The sequence below is a fragment of the Capra hircus genome, chromosome 5 (assembly GCF_001704415.2).
Source record: "Capra hircus breed San Clemente chromosome 5, ASM170441v1, whole genome shotgun sequence".
NCBI classification, from domain to species: domain Eukaryota; kingdom Metazoa; phylum Chordata; class Mammalia; order Artiodactyla; family Bovidae; genus Capra; species Capra hircus.
This window is the reverse complement of record NC_030812.1, coordinates 95,944,404-95,965,384: the sequence shown is the minus strand read 5'-3', so window position 1 is coordinate 95,965,384 and position 20,981 is coordinate 95,944,404. Positions and strand designations below refer to the sequence as shown.

Genomic DNA, 20,981 nt, shown 5'->3' with positions numbered 1-20,981 from the left:
ATCTATGAAACAGAAACAGACATAAGAACAAACCCGTGACTGCCAAGGGGGAGGAGAGTCGGGGAGGGAACGGAGCTTGGGATTAGCTGGTGCCAACTATTATATATAGGCTGGATGAACAACAAGGTCCTACTATATTCAACATCGTGGGATAAACCATAATGGAAAAGAATACAAAAAAAATATGTGCCTGCATAGCTGAATCACTTTGCCACACAGTAGAAATTACCAACACTGTAAATCAACTATACTTCAATAAATATTCAAAAAAACTGGGCAAGTCTAGATTGTGAATGGAGTTTGACAGTTGTTTGGTTTGATACTTACATATACTGGACTTTATCCTCAGTGAAAGCGAGAGAGTCTGAAGCACAGTAGGAATTCTATAATGAGTATTCTCTTGGAGCATTTTTTCTCATGTGTAAATTAGAACAAATGATATTTTTCCAACTAGGGAAAGATCTCTAGATTTGCTGTTTCTTAAAAAACTCAGGGCTTCCCAGGTGGCTCAGATGGTAAAGAATCTGCCTGCAGTGCAGGAGACCTAGGTTCAATCCCTGGGTCATGAAGATCCTCTGGAGAAGGGAATGGCAACCCACTCCAGTATTCTTGCCTGGCGGCCTAGAGTCCATGAGGTCGCAAAGAGTTGGGCATGACTGAGCATCTTTCACTTTTTTCAAACTTAATAAAGCAGCTGAGAATGCACTTCACACATGGGAGGGCAGAATTAGTGCTAAATTATAAAAATACATTTTTCTCCAATCTTTAAACATTTAAAAATCAAGTCACCTGTACAGTGTTAACTAAAATAATCCTGGTCACCCATTCTCATATCTCATGATTCAGGTCAAAGGAGAAGCCACTTGCATAGGGTGTGTTCCTGCCCTCACCTGTAAGCTTCATCCAAGGACATATCCATCCTCTTCATAATGTAGGCGATGGCGATGGTGGCGGAACGGGAGATCCCCGCCAAGCAGTGCACGAGGACACATCCATTGGAGGCTTTTGCTTTCTCTGTAGGAGTCAAATTCAGAAAAGTTCACTAACAACTTTGTTCAGCAGTGAAACGGTGTTTCCATTTACTCACACAATGCCCTTCACCTGCCGATGCAAAGTAAAGCCCCTCTTCTTGATACTTATCTATTTTTCCTTTCAATACTCTTTTAAGGAGGTAGGGGAACACGATTTCCCCACCATTTTCATAGAGAACAGAGAAAGTCCCCACATGTGTTAATAAGCAATTTGTCCCTAATCCAGGTTGCTTCTCATTCAATACATTTCACTGCACTTTTTACATTATGTATTACTTTAACTACTCTGAGTATGAGTCATACACTGTGATCACATGATTCTACTTGCTTGGCATAGAAAACTTCAGAAATACAGAATAGTATAAAAGAAAATAACATCCAAAATCCTAAGATTTTAGCTAATATTTTGTTTACCCATGTTGTCTGACCCTTTAGCTTTTTGCTAATTACATGAGACCTTCTTCCAGTTTTGAGGAATCAATTGACATATAACATTGTATTTTAGGTGTATGACATAATGATTTAAACATGAGATTAAATTTTAAAAGCACTTTTTCATTTTAAACATATGTGATACACATTACTGTGTAAAAAGCAGGGTGGTGGGGAGGGGAGAGACCTAGTCACAGTGAGACTACATCACAATGTAAAAAGATGCCACATCAAGAACTTCAAACGCCAGCTCAGAACCCATCTTCCTCACAGAAAAAATAGTTTCCCCATTTTTCTCCAGGAGACTTTGCTATGACATAAAGTGGCTCCTGAACTTTATTTGCTGAACTCAAGGGAGAAACCATGTGTGCACCATGAATCAGGTTTAGTAGGTCACTTTAATGTGGACCAAGGGAACTTTGACCTCTTCCCTGAGATCATACTATCACACTGCCTCATGCTAATTGCCCATAACATGGTAGGACTCTGTTAGAACCAAGAACCAAGTAAATTCAATCACACAGTCCTGCCACCTCTCACTGTAGATGAGCTTTAAAAGCTTTCTCGTGGGTAAGGATGAAGTTACCCCAGAGCCTGGAAGCAGCCACCGTTTCAGTCGGTACTATGACTGCCTCAGTTCTGAACAGTTTTCCTGTGTGCTTACCTGCTGCCATCAACTTCTCTTTTCATTCCTGTTTTCACTGATTATCAAAAGTTTATCAAGCCTTATGTTAATATTCTTGTAATTAACAGGTATCCCAGAGACTCTGCTCTGGCAGTTGAATAATACAAGGCTACTCCAGTCTCACCACCTCTGTTATACACATTACAAACAGCTAACGTACATGATGCATTATTTGTTATGTACAGAACACTGAAGGGCTTTGAGGTAGTACAGGAACAATCAAGCAGCTCCCCTTTAAATAGTGAAATCAAACACAATAAAACAATAACAAAGGGATACAAGACAACACTGAAACAAAGAAATAAGGACACGCTAGACAACATAATGGTATATAAACTCATGTCCACAAAGTCCATGACTTCCTGGGCCTCCACAGCTCTCTTCCTCCTCTTTCCCAGGCAGTATTTAGCCTAGACTGCTCTTAGTACTTCCTTTTTCACTTTGGCTACTGAGAAGCTCAAAGCCAAGGTTTTCACTCAATTTCAATAAGGAACTGTGATTTGGATTTTACTGTACCTTTGCCAGCCACGTATTACTTGGTTCTTGATCTTCCATCCCATTTTAATGGTAATAGGGGTGAATGTGTGTTACCTTCTGATCCCAACCTCTTCCTGTAAGCTGCTTCAAATTCTTACAGGAAATAGGCTGGCTTGAAATATTTTTTAATGTTGACAGTATTCTCTGATTTTTAATAATTATCTCAGAACTAGACTCGAAGGGCCGAGAAGGGTTTTGCTTCTAACACTCTCTCAAAGTCCTGAACACTGAGCACACAGTATACACCCTGTGTACACAGGCTGGCTGGCCGATACATATTTTAAAAGGTAATCTTTATAAAAACATTGAAAAAGGCCAGAAGGATATAAAGCAATGATGATAACAGATGCGTTAGGATGTTGAGGGTATAGGTTTCCTTTTCTCTGTTTTTCAAATTTTCTGTGTGGTACTTATACTGCTTTTACAGTTACAACTGTTTGGATGGTGTATTTTAAAAATCTAATTAAAAAGTGATTATACTGAAGTGGAGCTCATTAGAATACATTTCTTGTCAGAACTGTGTGCTAAGCTGAGTCTCTTAAGGCAAAGGAAGGAATGCCCACAGACCTGGAGGAGAGAAGGAAAACATTCAACAAAGAGCCACAGTGGGGCTGGACCACTGCTCAGAAAAGAGGCCTGCCTGGTGCGTGCTGGGTGGGAAGGGACTGGAAAGGAGGTTCAGAGGTGGGGAGCAGCCGCTGGAGAGTCTAGGAAACTCGGGCGAAGGACCCGAGACACTTAAGTAGCCTCTGCAGGTGCTGAATAGGGGCAATAAGAAGGCATGGATGGGGAAAACTGGAAATTAAAAGCAGGTTGCCACTACAACAATCCAAGGATAAGAAAAAGATATATTTCAATTTTGCCTATTTTTTTTTTTATCAATTCTAGGTTAGAAAAGAGGAGGTGGGGGAAGTTCAAGAGGGAGGGGACCTATATATATACACCTACGTCTGATTCATGTTGTTATCTGGCAGAAACCTACACAATTCTGTAAAGGAATTATCCAATTGAAAAATGAACTAATTTAAAAAAAGATAGCAAATGAAATGGATGAAGGGGAGAAGTTACAAAGGTGAAAATGGAGGAAGTAATAACTGAGGTGACAGAGGACACCTCTAAGGAAAAAAAAAAGGCTTCTCAGATAATTTTTTAGTTCAGCTACTATTTAAGACCCAGTTACAAGTCGGGCACCATGCAAAGTGTTTATATGTATTATCTATTTTAATCCATACCATATCCTTATAAGGTATATACAGATATACAATATACCTTATAAGATAAATACATTGTCTTCAGTTATCAGATCAGCAGACTAAGGAACAGAGAATTTTCAGTAACTCACCCAGAATTACTTAACTGATAACCAAGGGAGGCAGGATTCAAATACAGTCTGGCTCCAAAGTATATCCTCTTAATTACCTCCCTGTATTGCTTACAAAAGCCCTGAGTTTGCTGTGGGTGAAGTGGGGCAGGAGTCTGTACCAACAGCCAGCTGGGCTGGGGGCCTGGTCAGGGTCCCAAGCACAGACAGGCAATTGTGCTCACCTCTGCCTCCCTCTCCTAAAAGCAAAGGCAACACTCAAACCTGAGCCTTTCCAACAAACCCAGGAACTTAACTGAAATTTAATCTGAATAATAAAAAGTACGAGCCTGTAAGTTAGTAAGTCCTAGTATGAGGGTACATCTTTATATTCTCTGCCATGACTAACCAAGGCTTTAAATGGCCTGGAGGAGATGAACACCTCTAGTGAACACAGGCTGAATTCCACAGTGGGCTGGAGGTATTGCACTGGATGGTCTGGGTCTGGGCGGGAAAAGGGTGGTGAGCCTAACAGTAAATAGGGCCAAGCAAGTGAACTACTGGTAAGTAAAAATATCTTCAGATATACAATTACAATATATATTTGGGTATGTATCTCACCAACTTGGAACATAGTAAAGTTCCTTTTGTATGAATTAAAAGTGGCCAATAGCTCCCATGAAGTCGAAGAAAAGTAAGCTGGAAGCAAAGTCCTCTCTTTGTTACCTACCCTCCTAAAGCTTAGACACTGTCATGACTTAACAGAATCAGGTTTTCTTCTGAATTTAGACTCTGAAACCGTACTTTTAGCTGAAATCAGAGCCAATTATCTCCGGATCAATGTGATGCTTAATGGGAACATTAACTATAATCGTCATCTTTCAAAGAGGCAAACACTGAATGATACTCTGAATACTTCCTAGAAGTAGAATGGTGGGAAAAATTAATTATGGGAGTTTTGTTTGTGATGATTTTTATGCAAATTATCTAAGCCATTTACCTTCTGGTGTTTCACAGGATGCATGCCTATTAAAGAGGAGAAGTCTTGGCAATCTGAAGACTTGACAAAAGGGGGATCTGTTTCAGAATTACCCAAAGTTCCAAAGTCACTGTTTAGAAAATTCCTCTCACAGATGAAAGGATAGAGCAAGGGGCTTCATTTACACAGTTACATTGTTGAAAACTCCTCACATGGACATCAAGAGTCACACCTCATCGTGCTGCCCAGGAGCAAGGAACCCATCTCGTTGCTTTAGCCATTTTCCACCAAAACCACATTTCGAGTAAACGTCACTTATTTCCTATCAGACCTGATTTCAAGGCACCAAAAACGTCATAGCAGTGCCAGAAGCTGGGAGTTGGGGAGGCTCCAGGGCTGACGGCCCAGTGAGCAGAACAAAGTACCATCCAGACCAGACCCTGTCACAGTCATCGCCAAGGAACGATCACACGAATGTGAGTGTGTGTGTTGGAATTTCATTAGACCCAATACTATTAATACTTGAAATTGCTGGCACACAGACGGAGGCTTAGGAATCTTGTGACATAAAAACTTTGAATGTAATGGGATTAGTTTCCACAGGACTTGGCTGTTCTCTGGGGAAAGCACAGCAGCAAAGCAGAAACAGGTTAAGGAATGCCACCAGAGTTTCCAAAAGTCTTTTATAGGATCTGATGAAGTGGGTGGCAAGTTTAATCCTAAAAAAGTTTAACCCATTTTCAAACACTCGCAAATCTGTAATCCCAGATCCCATCAGGCTTAACCCTGGGAATGTTTGAGTTAGCTAAGCTGTCACAAGGCCAGTCCCTCAGGGACACACGGCGCACACACATCACCTGGCCCCTGAATGAGATAAGCAGCATCATGCTTGTTTTCAGACTTTCGAAAAATCTGGGAAGTAGGTTCCTTTTCTCTAATGAGAGAAAAGGGGAGGAAGGGGTATACTCATACATGAGACTATAACCCAAAGGATTTGTAATATGACTTGAGCTACTTACCAATAAAATCCACTGATTTGTCCAACCACGGCAAAATTTTCTCACAAAAGCTATCATTCACAGGCACTCGCAGGAAATGAGATTCGGGGATAAAGTCAGGCTTGGGGCAGGTGTTGCTGGCATTTAACACATAACCAATCCCATTCTGTTGCATCAGCTCCTAAGGAAGGAAAGAACAGTTAAAGTGACATAACGTAATAGCATGATCATTTTTAAAGAGAAAAACTTAACACGATGATTAAAATGACTAGTTTCCTTGAAGCGATCAGATTTCATTCAGTCGGTAAAATCCAAAAACCTAGCACAATGACACGTGAAGACAAGTTTAAAGGAGAATTTTTAAAAACTGAAGTATAGTTAATTTATAATGTTGTGTTAGTTTCAAGTGTACAGCAAAAGGATTCAGTTATACATATTACATATTCTTTTTTTTTATAGTTTATTACAGAATACTGAATTTAGTTCCCTGTGCTATACAGCAGGTCCTTGTTATTTATCTATTTTACATACTTACATGTTAAACCCCAATTCCGAATTTATCCTCTCCCTCCCAGCTTTCACCTCTGGGAACCAAAAGTTTGTTTTCTTCACCTGTGAGTCTGTTTCTGTTTTGCATATAGGTTCATCTGGATCATTTTTCTTAAGATTCTACATATAAGCGATATCAGATGATACGTCTTTCTCTGACTTCATTTAGTATGATAATGCCTAGGTCCATCCATATTGCTGAAAATAGCATTATTTCATTCTTTTTATGGTTGAGCAGTATTCCATTGTGTACGTATATGTATATGTATATACATACATAAGCATTATAGATATATACATCACATCTTTATCCACTCATCTGTTGAAGGGCACTTGGGTTGCTTCCATGTTTTGGCTATTGTCAATAATGCTACAGTGAATATTACGGTGAATGTATCTTTTCTATTTATAGTTTTCTTCAGATATATGCCCAGGAGTGGGACTGCAGGATCATATGGTTAGCTTTTTTAAGGAACTGCAATACTGTTCTCCATACTGGCTATAACAATTTACCTTCTCAGCAACAGTGTTAAGAGAGTTCTCTTTTCTCCACACCCTCTCCAGCAGGTATTATTTGTAGACTCTTTAATGATGTCCATCCTGACTGGCGTGAGGTGATACCTTGTTGTTTTGATTTGCATTTCTCTAATGATTAGCAATATGAACATCTCTCCATATACCTGTTGGCCATCTGTAAGTCTTTAGAGAAATGTCTGCTTAGGTCTTACAGCTATTTTTTTATTGGGTTTTTTTTTGATATTAAGCTATATGAGCTGTTTGTATATTTTAGAAATTAATTCCCTGTCGGTAGCATCATTTGCAAATATTTTCTCCAGTCTATAGGTTGTCTTTTCATTTTGTTTATGGTTTCCTTTGCTGTGCAGAAGCTTTTAAAAGTTTAATTAGGTCCCGTTTGTTCGTTTTTATTTTCCATTACTCCAGAAGATGGTTCCAAAACAATACTTTATGTCCAAGTGTGTTCTGCCTATGTTCTCCTCTAGGACTTTTATGGTTTTCAGTCTTAAATTTAGTTCTTTAACCCATTTTGAGTTATTTTTGTATATGGTGTTAGAAAACATTCTGATTTCGTTCTTTTACATGAAGCTGTCTAGTTTTCCCAGCACTGTTTCCTGAAGAGACTGTCTTTCCTCCATTATATATTCTTGCCTCCTTGGTCATAGATTAATTGACCATAAGTGTGTGGGTTTATTTCTGAGCTTTCTACCCCATTCCATTGATGTTTTTGTGCCCTACTGTTTTGATTACTGTAAATTTGTAGTATAGTCTGAAGTAAGGGTGTACGATTCCTCCAACTTCATTCTTCTTTCACAAGATTGTCTTGGTTATTCTGGGTCTTCTGTGTCTCTATACAAATTTAATTTTTTTTGTCCAAGTTCTGTGAAAAATGCCATTGGTAATTTGACAGGAATTGCACTGCATCTATAGATTGCCTTGGGTAGTATACTCATTTTAACGATACTGATTCTTCCAATCCAAGAACATGGTATATCTTTCCATTTTTGCTGTGTGATTTCTTTCATCAGCATCTTACAGTTTTCAGAATACAGGTCTTTCCCCTCCTTAGGTAGGTTTATTCCTGGGTCTTTTATTCTTTTTAATGCAATGGTTATTGGTACTATTTTCTTAATTTCTCTTTCTGATACTCTGTTGTTAGAGTATAGAAATGCAACCTATGTCTGTATATTAACTTTGTATCCAGCAACTTTACTGAATTCACTGATGAGCTCTAGTAGTTTTCTAGTAGCATCTTTAGGCTTTTGTATCTATAGCATCATGTCATCTGCAAACAATGACAGATTTACTTATTTTCCTATTTGAATTCCTTTTATTTTTCTTCTTTGATTTCTGTGGCTAGGACTTCCAAAACTATGTTGAATAAAAATGGCAAGACTGGGCATTCTTGTCTTCTTCCTGATCTTCGAGGACATGCTCTCAGCCTTTCACTGTTGACTATAATGTTAGGTGGGGGAGTTGTCATATATGGCCTTTATTATGGTGAGGTATGGTCTCTCTATGCTCACTTTCAACAACCCCCCCCCCTTTTTTTTTGGTTGTGCTGTGGCATGTGGGGGGTGGATCCCACATTTCTTGACCAGGGATCAAACCTGTGCCCCCTGAAATGGAACTGCAGAGTCCTAACCACTGGACTGCTAGGGAATTTGCTTCATTTTTCAACTTTTTTGTATGCCTACTTTCAGAAGAGTTTTTTTTTTTTTTACCCATAAATTGATGCTGAATTTTATCAAAAGCTTTTTCTATATATGAGACACTCATGTGATTTTTATTCTTCAGTTGGTGAATGTGGTATATATGATATCTGCAGATACTGAAAAATCTTTGCATCCTTGGGATAAATCCCACTTGATCATGGTGTCTGTATTGCTGGAGTTGGTCTGCTAGTATTTTGTTGAGGATTTTTGCATCCATGTTCATCAGTGATAATTGACACAAACACTGTAAGTTTTCGTGTGTGATATCTTTGTCTGGTTTCGGTATCAGGGTGATGGTGGCGGACACATAGAATGAGTTCAGAAGTCTTCCTTCCTCTGCAGTTTCTGAAACAGTTTCAGGATAGGTGTTAACTCTTCTCTAAATGTTTGTTAGAATTCACCTATACAGTTACCTGGTCCCACCCTTTTGTTTGTTGGGAGTTTTTACCGATTCAGTTTTTAGTACTGGTAATTGATTTGTTTATATTTTCTGTTTCTTTCCAGTTCAGTCTTGGGAGATTGCACCTTTCTAAGAATTGTCCATTTCTTGCAGGTTGCCCACTTTGTTGGCGTACAGTTGCTCACACTAGTCTCTTATGATCTTATTTCTGTGGCATCAGTTGTACCTTCTCCTTTGTCACTTCTGATTTTATTGGTTTGAACTCACTTCCTTTTTTTCTTGGTGAGTCTAGCTAAAGGTTTATCAATTTTGTTTATCTTTTCAAAGAACCAGCTTTCATTCATCTTTTCTATTGTTTTTTAGCCTCTATTTCATTTATTGGGCTTCCTGTGTGGCTCAGCCGGTAAAGACTCCGCCTGCAATACAGGAGACCTGGGTTTGATCCCTGGGTTAGGAAGATCCCCTGGAGAAGGGAAAGGCTACCCACTCCAATATTCTGACTTAGAAACTTCCGTGGACTGTATAGCCCATAAGGTCACAAAGAGTCGGACACAACTGATCAACTTTCACTTTCATTTATTTCCTCTCTGATCCTTATGATTTATTTCCTTCTACTAACTTTGGGTTTTGTTTGTTCTGCTTTCTCTAGGCATAAGGTTGCTATCTGAGACTTTCTGTTTTCTATAAGCTTGCATCACTATGCATTTCTCTCTTAAAGCTGCTTTTGTTATATTCCGTAGGTTTTGGATCGCTGCTTTCATTTTCACTTATCTATGGGTTCTTATTACTTTTCTCTGACTTCTTCAATGATCCATTGGTTGTTTAGTAGCATATTGTTTAGACTCCACGTTTGTTTTTTGTAGCTTTTTCTTGTAGTTGATTTCTAATCTTATAGCATTATGGTCGGAAAAGATGCTTGATATGACTTAAGTTTCTTTAAATTTATCAAGACTTTTTTTTAAATCAAGGCTTTAAAGAAGAACTTTTTAAGGGCATAAAAGGCTATTTAAAAAAATCACACATCACTAATATGGTCAACTCTATTATCTTCGTTACTAGAGAAGTGGAACAAAGAATACGAAATGAAACCATGACAGTTTACTGACTTCCCCCTCTTTGGCATCTATGTAAATTTATTATGACCATGTTAGATGTAATCCCCAAAATGCATGAATAAGTGCATTGATTTACAAGATTTGGAAGTATACTAGAATATTTTTATTTGTTTTGTACTGACTTCAGAACATATGCACACACAATGAGAACATTTTCTCCCCAAACTGAACATGGTGGCTGTTCTCTAAGACACAGTCCTGGGCCATCTCTTGGCTCTAAATGCTCTCTCTGAAGGCTATTTCCATGTCTCTACATGCTGATGACTCTTAAATAAATACACATATACACACAAACACTTTAATTTTTGATCCATATTTCCAGCTGCTTCCTAGATATCTCTATTCGGATGTCCCTCAAAACTTTCAGACTCAGAAACAGCACATTCTCTTTCTCCCTTCTCTGCTTCAAATTCTTGTTTCCTCTCTGTAATCCAAAATTGGGTTTTGGTAATAATATCCACCCAGACACTTGAGCTAAAAAATGGGATCCTTTCATCCCGTTTATCTTCCTCACCACTCCCCTCCAAATGCTGTCAATCCCTTGAAGCATCAACCCCTCACATCACCCCTTCTCTCTATTCCCAGTCGCTGCTCAGCCAGCAGCCCACACCACGAGAGCGGCGGATCTCTTAAATTTGCAGTGTTCTCCTCTCCAAACCTGAACTGAACAACAGCTACAGTATCCTTTCTTGTAACCAAACAGGGGCTATGTTTTATGCACACTTATCTTCACCATATCTCACTGCCCGCTCCTGTCCCATACAACCTTCGAATACCCAACATAACATGTGCACCCAGCCTTCCTCAATGTTGTTCACACCAGTTCTGAGCAGGCCCTGTTCTTCCTGATGACTACCACTTTTCTGCTTTAACCTTCCTATGAACCCTTCTACTGGTGCATAATTAACCATTCCGTTCTCTGCTTGCCCAAAGGACTTTGGACATGCTATTAGTAAAATACAGAGCATACTGTGTTATCAGTAGCAGATAATTCTTGTCTATCCTATTAGGTACTGAGATCTTGGACTAAATCTTGCTTGTTTTTCTACCTTTAGCACCAGGGACGTAGTTGCGGTTGGTATGTGTTTGTTCAACTACCATCCCTGTCTGCCATCTTCCAGTCAAGCCTACAGGAACCGTTTCATTTAGTCATCCACTGCTGCCTCTCAGGAAACGTATCCAGCCTGAAATCATTCTCTTCTCAGCAACCATGTCACTTCTTTTCTAGGAATGCGACCTCCTCTACAGATCTTTTTGTTAGATCATTTTCAGCCATGGTCTTGAATTTGGTGGTTTTCTTCCTATTTTAGCCTCCTGCCAACTCCCTAATCCCTCCATTTACCACATTTGGCACAACGAATATATTCTGTTTTACATAAAAGGCAGACTGAGCAAATCCAGATCAGGGATGAAGCCCTCTCAACTGGGAGATAACAACATCAAGAAGTAGTTTTTGGAGCTAAGCGACCTCAAAGTGATTGACCCTCATCTTCTGAAGGTCTCAGGGGCTCCCATGGGGCTAAGAGTCAGGCTGTGACGATCTCAGCATCTACTATGGCGACATCTGTACATGAGCAAAGGCTTTCTACCACCACCTGATCACCACAGTGTTCCCGACCAAGGAGCTGGAGATAAAAGCCTTTTGGGCCTTTCTCACCACTGCTCCTTAAAGAAAGGAACCTTTTAAAATATCCTCCTCCTTTCTGTCAACAGTACTACAAAGCTTTATTAAATGAAAAGTAGTCCAACAGTAAAGACACAGGCGTTTCTGAGGAGAGAGGCTGACGTAGGCAATGTCACCCACTCTATACAATCACAAAACCACAGGCAGTGCTCAGCGAGGACAACACTGAGCTGTAATGAGTCAGGGCAAGCGTCACGTACGATTTCCCCACAGAAAGATGGGAACCACGCACACTTCTGACAAGCAGCCACAGGACTTCCCTTGTGGCTCAGCTGGTAAAGAATCCACCTGCCATGTGGGTTCAATCCCTGGGTTGGGAAGATCCCCTGGAGAAGGGAAAGGCTACCCACTCCAGTATTCTGGCCTGGAGAATTCCACGGACTGTGTAGTCCATGGGGTGGCAACAAGTCAGACATGACTGAACAACTTTCACACTCTATAGAAATAATCACTTAACCTAAATTAAAAAAAAAAATCTGTAGGACACCTTTGTTATAAGCCTATTAACAATACACTATTATGGAGCATGGTACGTATACAACAACATCCAACATGTTGAATGCCTACTATGTACCTGGTACTGTGCTAAACTTTGTTATTTTTTTGATTGATTTATTTTTGGCTGCCCTGGGTCTTTGTTGCTGCACAGGCTTTCTCCAGCTGCGGTGAGCAGGGGCTACTCTTCCTTGCGGTGTGCGGGCTTCTCACTGCGGCGGCTTCTCTTGTTGCAAAGCCAGGCTCTAGGCACATGGGCTTCAGCAGGTGCGGCTTGTGGGCGCTAAGGCACTGGCTCAGGAGTTGTGGAGCACGGGCTCAGCCGCTCCGCGGCATGTGGGATATTCCTGGACGGGAGATCGAATCTGGGTTCCTTGTGTTGGCGGGCAGATTCCGCACCATTAGACCACCAGGGAAGCCCCTGTGCTAAACTTTCAAATGGATCATCTCACAGAATCCTCACGACCACCCTTTGACTTGGGTACTATCATTATCCTCATTTTAAAAATGAAGACACTAAGACTTAGAAAGTTTACATGTTTCCAAAGTTACACAGCTACCAAGTAGTCCAGTGTCAAAAGTCAAATCCAATTATATTCATCTCTAGAGTATGTCTTCTTTATTGCTGCACTCCACTGAAGTTCTTTTGAGAGCAAATTAGATGGACTAATGCTGACTCTTAAGCTTCAATACTTTGACCAGCTGATATGAAGAGCTGACTCATTAGAAAAGACCCGAATGCTGGGAAAGATTGAAGGCAGGAGGAGAAGGGGACGACAGAAAATGAGATAGTTGGATCACATCACCGATTCAATGGATGTGAGTTTGAGCAAGCTACAGGAGATGGTGAAGGACAGGAAAGCCTGGCGTGCTGCAGTCCATGGGGTCACAAAGAGTCAGACACGACTGAGCGACTCAACAACAAAGATGGAGCAATAAAGTAAAGTAGCCTACACACAGATTTTTATTGTTTAACCAAGTGAAGTAATATAGTTTCATCTTTTTTTACCCTTTTAAACTCTAACCAGTTAGAAAGTACAGGAACACCCATCTGGGCATGGTTCTCTCTGAACAGACTCTTGGAGTAACTCAGGACACTAGAAAGCTATTGAAGGAGACTCATCAGTTGCACTTTGACCCTTTTTTCCCAACTGTTGCCTCGGTTGCAGCCACGGGCATCACAGCGTGGCCCTGCTGCCGGCATGCACGTCTCCCAGCCTCAGGCAGGCTGCTGCCGGGTGCCCAATGGCCATGGCTGAAACATGAAAAGGGGGCAGTTCAGACCTCATGTAGGAAACAGTCATCCAAGCCCACAATAGTTTATACTCAACAATATTCTCCATGTATAAGACAGTATGCATAAAAGATGCATGTAAGCAGTAGCTTTATTTATAACTGACGTAAGGGAGACACGCTTCCCTGGTGGCTCAGACAGTAAAGAATCCGCCTGCAATGCAGGAGACCCAGGTTCAATTCCTGGGTCAGGAAGATCCCCTGGAGAAGGGACAGGCTACCCACTCCAGTATTCCTGCTTGGAGAATTCCATGGATAGAGGAGCCTGGTGGACTACAGTCCACGGGGTCACAAAGAGTCAGACATGACTGAGTGACTAACACTTTCTAAGGGCGAAGGGGACATTATTGTGTTGAAATGGAGTGATAACAACTTACATGCAAAATGAAATGAGAAAAAAAAGTGGCAGTTACTACGTCAGTAAAACTGAGTTAAAGGAGGAAATCACTAAAGATGTTACATATACATAAAACATTTTAATGCAAATACATGTACATTAATTTACTAACTTCTGATGCAGGACCTTGGTGTTTTGGGTTTGTTTTTGTTTTTTCAATAGCTTAGCTGACTGGAGTTCTTTAGAAAATTATAACCAAATGCATCTACCACTTATAGTTTCCATTCTTTAAAGAGCAAGAACTAGTAAACTAATAAATCAGGACAGAATATTTTAGATCTACAGCTGCCTTTCCCCATCTCTTAAGACAGAAAAAATACATAGAGCAATTTGTTTTTCCTGAATCTTTTGAAAACATTTAGCTCAGAGCATAGACAAATAGTTCTTTTTCCCCATTCATATTTCATTCATATATGTGATACTTTCATGAATGTACATCATTATAACAACAAGTACACTGGCCTAAACAGTCTGAGAACAAACACAATTGCCTCCTGGTGAGCAGACTATTCAAATGGGGCAAGTAGCCCTGTGACAATCCAGAGCCCACTGCAGCCCAGGGCCCACTGTGGCCGGGAGGGGGGCTTCCACCCGTCTCCACCTGGGCAGCCAAACGGAGGGTCAGCAGCTGCTGTTAGCTGAGGAGTCACATGACTGTTCTGTTCCCTTCTCTCCCGACTGTATTTATGGCCGGGCATGTAAGTGCTCAAGAGTGTGTCCTATGTCACAGTTCCTGAGAGCAGAACTGGGATGGAACCACAAGTGTGAAGAGTGTGTACATATTACAGACTAATGATGATTTTTACTCAGAGATGAATGTGATTTCCTAAGGGGACAACAGGGGATGAGAGGGTTGGATGGCATCATCAACTCAATGGACATGAGTTTGAGCAAGCTCCAGGAGTTGGTGAGGGACAGGGAAGCCTGGCGTGCTGCAGTCCATGAGTCGCAAAGAATCAGACACAACTGAGTGACTGAACTGAACTGATGAGGAATTCATGTCACTCACTCAGTTTTGTTTCCATGTGTTGTGGAAAGCATACACAACGCAACAGTCCTTTGTCCCCTAGTTAAACATAGGCTTCCAGAGAGCAGTCATCTTACTCTGTTTAATATTTAGCTCAACTCTGTGCTCAGTTAGCTAATACATGTTTCCTACGGATAACGTAATCTGTCTTCTCTGGCCTTTCAGATACCCTTCTGACACCCTGGCCTCTGAGTTCTCTGAGCACCTCACCTTGACCACTCCCTCCCCGGGGCCTGGTCTGGTCTCTGCTGTTACTAATAACCACAACCACACACAACCCACTGCAGGACTGCGCCTCCTTCCCGCCAGCTTACTTTCCTCCACCACCATGGCTGGAGTCCCTCAGTCCCCTCAGGACCTACAATCTGTTGCTCCTACCGTCTCTCCTCTGTCCTTCCATCTTATAACGTCTATCCTTCCTTCTGGGCCCAACTTAAATTCTATCATCAGTCATGACACAGTTAACCCTTGAACAACTCAGGTTTGAACTGCGCAGGCCCATTTACACATGGATATTTTTCAACAGTAAGTACTACAGCATTGGGCTCCCTAGGTGGCTCAGCGGTAAAGAACCCACCTGCCAATGCAGGAGACCTAAGAGACATGGGTTCAATCCTGGGTGGGGAAGATCCCCTGGAGGAGGGCATCTCCAGTATTCTTGCCTGGAGAATCCCATGGACAGAGAAGCCTGGTGGGCTACAGTCCATGGGGGTACAAAGAGTCAGACATGACTGAAGTGACTTAGCATGCACGCAAGCACTGCAGTATTAGAGAATCTGCTGGTGCTGAACTGGAGGACGCAGAGACCCTGCAGATGGGGAGGGCTGGCCATAAACAATAAGAGGATTAACCCCTGCACTGCTCAAGAGACAGTTAGAATCCCTCCCTCACTTTCAACCTCAACTTTTTAGTATTTTTTTTAGCCACACCGAGTGCAGGATCCTAAGTTCTCTGATCAGGGATGGTGCCCGTGCACCCCTGCAGGGAAGCACAGAGTCTTAGCTGCTGGGCTGCCAGGGAAGTCCCTCACCCTCAATTCCGGTGTCCCTCTGTCACTCCTTTGCACTCACTTGGCAAGATCACAATAAGTCTGGATAAATCTGTCTCGTCCCTGAGCCTGCATCTGCACTGGGCAGCCGGACGGGCCCGAGAGCAACACAGCCGCGCTGCCAAGGGGCCCCCTTGGGTCCCACGCATCGGCAGGCACAGTATTCCCTCAGTCTTCTCCTGGCCTCTTCCCTGGATGCCATTCCACCCCTTGCCCTTTCTCTTCCAACTCTCCACACGCCCTCCCTCGCCCTCTCTCTCTGCTCGTGGATGATCTTGGTTCCTACTACTCTGAGATAATGGAAACCTCTAGAAGCAAACTCTAATAAACTTCCTCTACCACCATCCCTTCTGCCAGCACACAGTTACCAGGCCCAGGAAACTGAGAGCAGGCTCAGCGTGGGACTGTTCATTATCCGAATGATCTCACTAACCTCCCTCAGCTTTAGTTTCCTTACCTGTAAAACAGAGCTGATGATGACTATTTTGTAAAGCTGTTATGAGGATGAAGTGACTTATGCACAATATACAAGTCTCATTAAATGTTAGTTCCCTTACTTTCTCTTATTTTTTAAATTTAAAAAAAATTTTTTTGGCTGTACCACACGACATGCAGGATCTTGGTTCCCCAACCAGGGATCAAACCTGGGCCCCCTGCAGTGGAAGTATGGAGTCTTAACCACTGGACCACTAGGAAGTCCCACCTAATCTTATTTTTAAAACAGTTAGTGGGAATGTAAACTGGTGTAGCTACTATGGAAAACGGTACGGAGGTTCCTTAAAAAATTAAAAATAGAACTACCACGTGCTTAGTCGCTCAGTCATGTCTGATTCTTTTCAACCCTGTCTGTGGGATTCTCCAGACAAGAATACTGGAGTGGGTAGATATTCCTCCCAGAGGGGATTTTCCTGACACAGAGATCAACTCTGGGTCTCCTGCATTGCAGGTGGTTTTTTACCATCTGAGCCACCAGGGATGTCTAGAACTACCATGCTGCTGCTGCTGCTGCTGCTGCTGCTGCTAAGTCGCTTCAGTCGTGTCCGACTCTGTGCGACCCCATAGACGGCAGCCCACCAAGCTCCCCCATCCCTGGGATTCTCCAGGCAAGAACACTGGAGTGCGGTGCCATTGCCTTCTCCGCAATTCCACTTCTGGGTCTTTACCTGAAGGAAACAAAAATACTAACTCCAAAAGACACATGCAACCCTGTGTTCACTGCAGCACAATTCACAAAAGTCAAGACATGGAAACAGCCCAAGTGGCCACTGGCAGATGAAGGGATAAAGAAGACATGGTATTATTATACAGTGGAATATTATTCAGCCTTCAAACAGAAGGAAACCTTGCTATCTGTGGCAGCACAGATGAACCTTGAGGGCTTTATGGTGAGTGAAGTAGGTCAGACAGAGAAACACAAATACACCATATGCTTTCATTACATGCAGAATCTGAAAAGCAAACAAATATCGAATTCATAAATACAGACAAGAGATTGGTGGCCACCAGAGGCGGTGGAGGGGAGGGTGAAAGGTGGTCAAAAGGTACAAGCTTCCAGTTATAAATAAGTCATGGAGAAGTACTGTACAGTATACTGATATAGATAATAATACTGAATTATATATTTGAAAGTGGTTAACAGAGTGAAGAAACATGTAACAATGTATGGTGGTGTATGTTAGCTAGATTTATTGTGATCATTTAGCAGTTTATACAAATATTTAATCATTATGTTGTATAGCTGAAACTAATATAATATTATACGTCAGTTATATCTCAATAAAAAATAGTCTGTAAATCATAGGGTGTATGAATTATATCTCAATAAAGTTGTTGCCCACGCCTCAACCCCCAAAGCTTGTAATGTATATTTTTCACTAATTCAAACTGTCCCTCCTCCTAATTGGCCTTCACTAGGGAAATTACAGGCTTCCCTGTTTTCTCGCCTGTCAATGTAGGAGACGTGGGTTCGACCCCTGGGTGGGGGAGATCCCTTGGAGAAGGAAATGGCAACCCAATCCAGTGTTCTTGCCCAGGAAGTCCCAAGGACGAAGGAGCCTGGCAGGCTACAGTCCACAGGGTCACAAAGACAGCTGGACACGACTTAGTGACTAAACAACAAAGGGAAATTACATTGAATGTCGCAGGTTGGGTATAAAAAAAGAGTTCAGCTGTAAAGCAGCAAAGATGACCCCCTAATAAAAGATTCTAGTTTCAAAGCACAATTAAGAAAATGTTCAAAAATAATTTTTTGTGAGTCAAAAAAATAATCATTTTACTACTATGGTTTGCAGTCACTACTTTTTTCCCGTTTAAGTTTCTTTCTCTTAAATCATGAAATAAACTTTCCCCAATAGTTGGACTAATTTCTAAACGTGGGCTCTGTGCTCTTGTGACATAGACTGTGGAGTACTGTATGGACTATAGATTTAATATATAGCTTAATTAAACTGCTCTATTTGGTCAAGTTTCCCATGTTGACTTAGGCTGAGGACAGAGGTCTCATTAAATCATGCAGGCACTGCAACTCTAAAGGGACTGTAATCTTTCTTTCTGAAGCCAATTGAATAAGTTTGTTTTCGCCACTCCTTTTGCCTTCAGCATTGACCTACTTCCTCCAGTGAGCCCTCCTCAACCAGCCATACCCACTGTATCTGCCACCCACGCTAGACCTTGGTATACTCCACCCACTGGTGACAACATCAGAGTCCCCTATAAACCAGGAACTGTGCTCAGTGCCTGGCATAATGCCTTGTCACTGGAGCCTCACGTGAACACTAGGAGGAGGCAGGAGTCATTTCAGTTTGCAGGGGAAGAAGCGGATTCCGTCACCTGGCTCAGGTGCTCTGCCTGGTGAGGCCAACCGGCTGGGATGCAAATCCACCCCGTGCAAAGCCAGCCCTCACTCAAGCCCTAAGTCACCTGTCTCATGAATCACTGACTCATGAACAGGTCTTGTCTATCCAACCTGCACTCTACATGGCATTCTACACACAGTGGACACAATAAACATTTTTACTGCCTGCTTTGACGACATGACCCTTTGTCTTCCTAGATCACAGAGAAACCTGAAAGCGGTATCTGGCTACAGGGTACCAGGCTCCTGCCTAACTCTCAGATGGAAACACCAGGGGAAGCGGCAGCAGCCCTGGTGCTGGCAGCACAGGAGAGCCAGCTCTGTACACCGGAGACTGAAATGAGACGCTACCCAGGGATGCCCCTGCTGGGCCAGCGGCTAAGGCTCCAAGTGGGGGGCCCTGGGTTCAATCCCTGGTCAGGGAACTAGATCCCGCATGCTGCTACTAACGCCTGGTGCAGCCAAATAAATAAATATTAACAAAGAGACGCTGCCCAAAGAAGGCTGGCAGCAGCCTGTTTAAAACGGGGAAAGAGGGGTAGAGTTGAGGGGTGAAGAAGCTGAACAGGTTCAGGCTCAAGAACAATGCACAGTAGGTAACTCCATCACACATCCCGTGTGTAAGGGCGAAACAGAAGTCCACTTCGAATTTTAACTGATAAGGGAGGAGAAAGCATCACGAACTTTTGTCTTGAACATTTTAACTACAGGACTCTGATTCCAAGCTCAGTCAGTCAGATAAGAACTGGGCAGCTGCAAACTGCTTTAGTACAACTGCCATTCCTGTTCAAACTCCAGCACAAAGACCAGAGAGGAGGAGAGTGTCGGAACAAAGCACACGTGTGAGGGGAAGGGTGTTCTTTTCACTACCGATGCCTGCCTACGGCCTCCTACAGAAGAGCCAGGTCTCTGAGACAGAAGTGAAAACGGTCACACGCTCACAGCATGGGCCTGCAGGGTCTGAGGGGGGAGCTGGCTCGTGTGGCTCATCCACAGCAAGAGCAGCAGCGGCCACAGCACACACACGAGCTTTCCAAGACCCAGTAACGAAATACGTAACGCGCCTGTAAGTTTTATATTGATCGCAGGTTGAAATAATACTCTTGATACCGGGTGATAAATGTTATTAAAATTGATTTCACGGGACTTCCCCGGTGGTCGCGTGGTTAAGACTGCGCTCCCAATGCAGGGGGCAGGGGCTCAACCCTGGTTGGGGGAACTGAGATCCTGCATGTCAAGTGGTGCGGTCATAAGATAAAAAGTAGATAGACATATTTTAAAAATTAGTTTCACTTTTTTTTTTTAACTTCTTAAAAAAAGGGCTATTGGAACATTTTGGATTATATGTGTGGCTTGCATTCTACTTCTATGGGATGGTTCTGGTATAGACTACGCTGTAGAAAAAGCAGGGGAAACAAATTTCAATTAAATTCTATAGACCATTAGAATCTCAGTCCTTTGTAAACAGCCTGTTATGGAGATTTCCATTTGCAGGAGATGAGGATTTCTGGTGTTCTGTAAACATAGGACTCAGAGCCAGAGTGGACTAGGTTTGAGAAAGATCTCGGCCACTGACTAACTCTGAAGTCAATGACGTTCTAGTCACAAAACTGTGGGTAAGCAAATCATACAACTCAGGGCCAACCTGCCTCTAAATCCTATTATGAGAGTTAAATGCAATAACATAAAGAGTATAGCACTTTCTTTTCTTTTTTTTTGAGGCTAGCATTTTAAATGTTAAACACTATTATCCTCCTAAGAAAATTACTATGACATGCTTTTAAGATACTTAGGTGGCACTCTGTTAAAAATAAATAAATAAGACAACTAATAACATTAGTGGTTTTGTGGTGTTTGTTCTCAAAGACTTCATCTTCTAAGTCTGACTAAAAAGGCAACCCACTCCAGTATTCTTGCCTGGAGAAG

At 42.1% G+C, this 20,981-nt stretch overlaps 1 protein-coding gene across 4 annotated transcripts in view; it reads right to left on the bottom strand.

The window, feature by feature from the left end:
- The window catches only part of DUSP16 (dual specificity phosphatase 16), a 107,409-nt gene that overhangs the window by 6,330 nt on the left and 80,098 nt on the right, over positions 1–20,981 (bottom strand). For all 4 annotated transcript variants that reach the window (XM_018048468.1, XM_018048465.1, XM_018048466.1 and 1 more), the window contains exons 6-7: positions 5,984–6,143; positions 891–1,014 (exon numbers count right to left, since the gene is read on the bottom strand). In XM_018048468.1, coding sequence (XP_017903957.1) covers positions 891–1,014; positions 5,984–6,143 — 284 coding nt within the window. The remainder of the gene's footprint in view (positions 1–890; positions 1,015–5,983; positions 6,144–20,981) is intronic.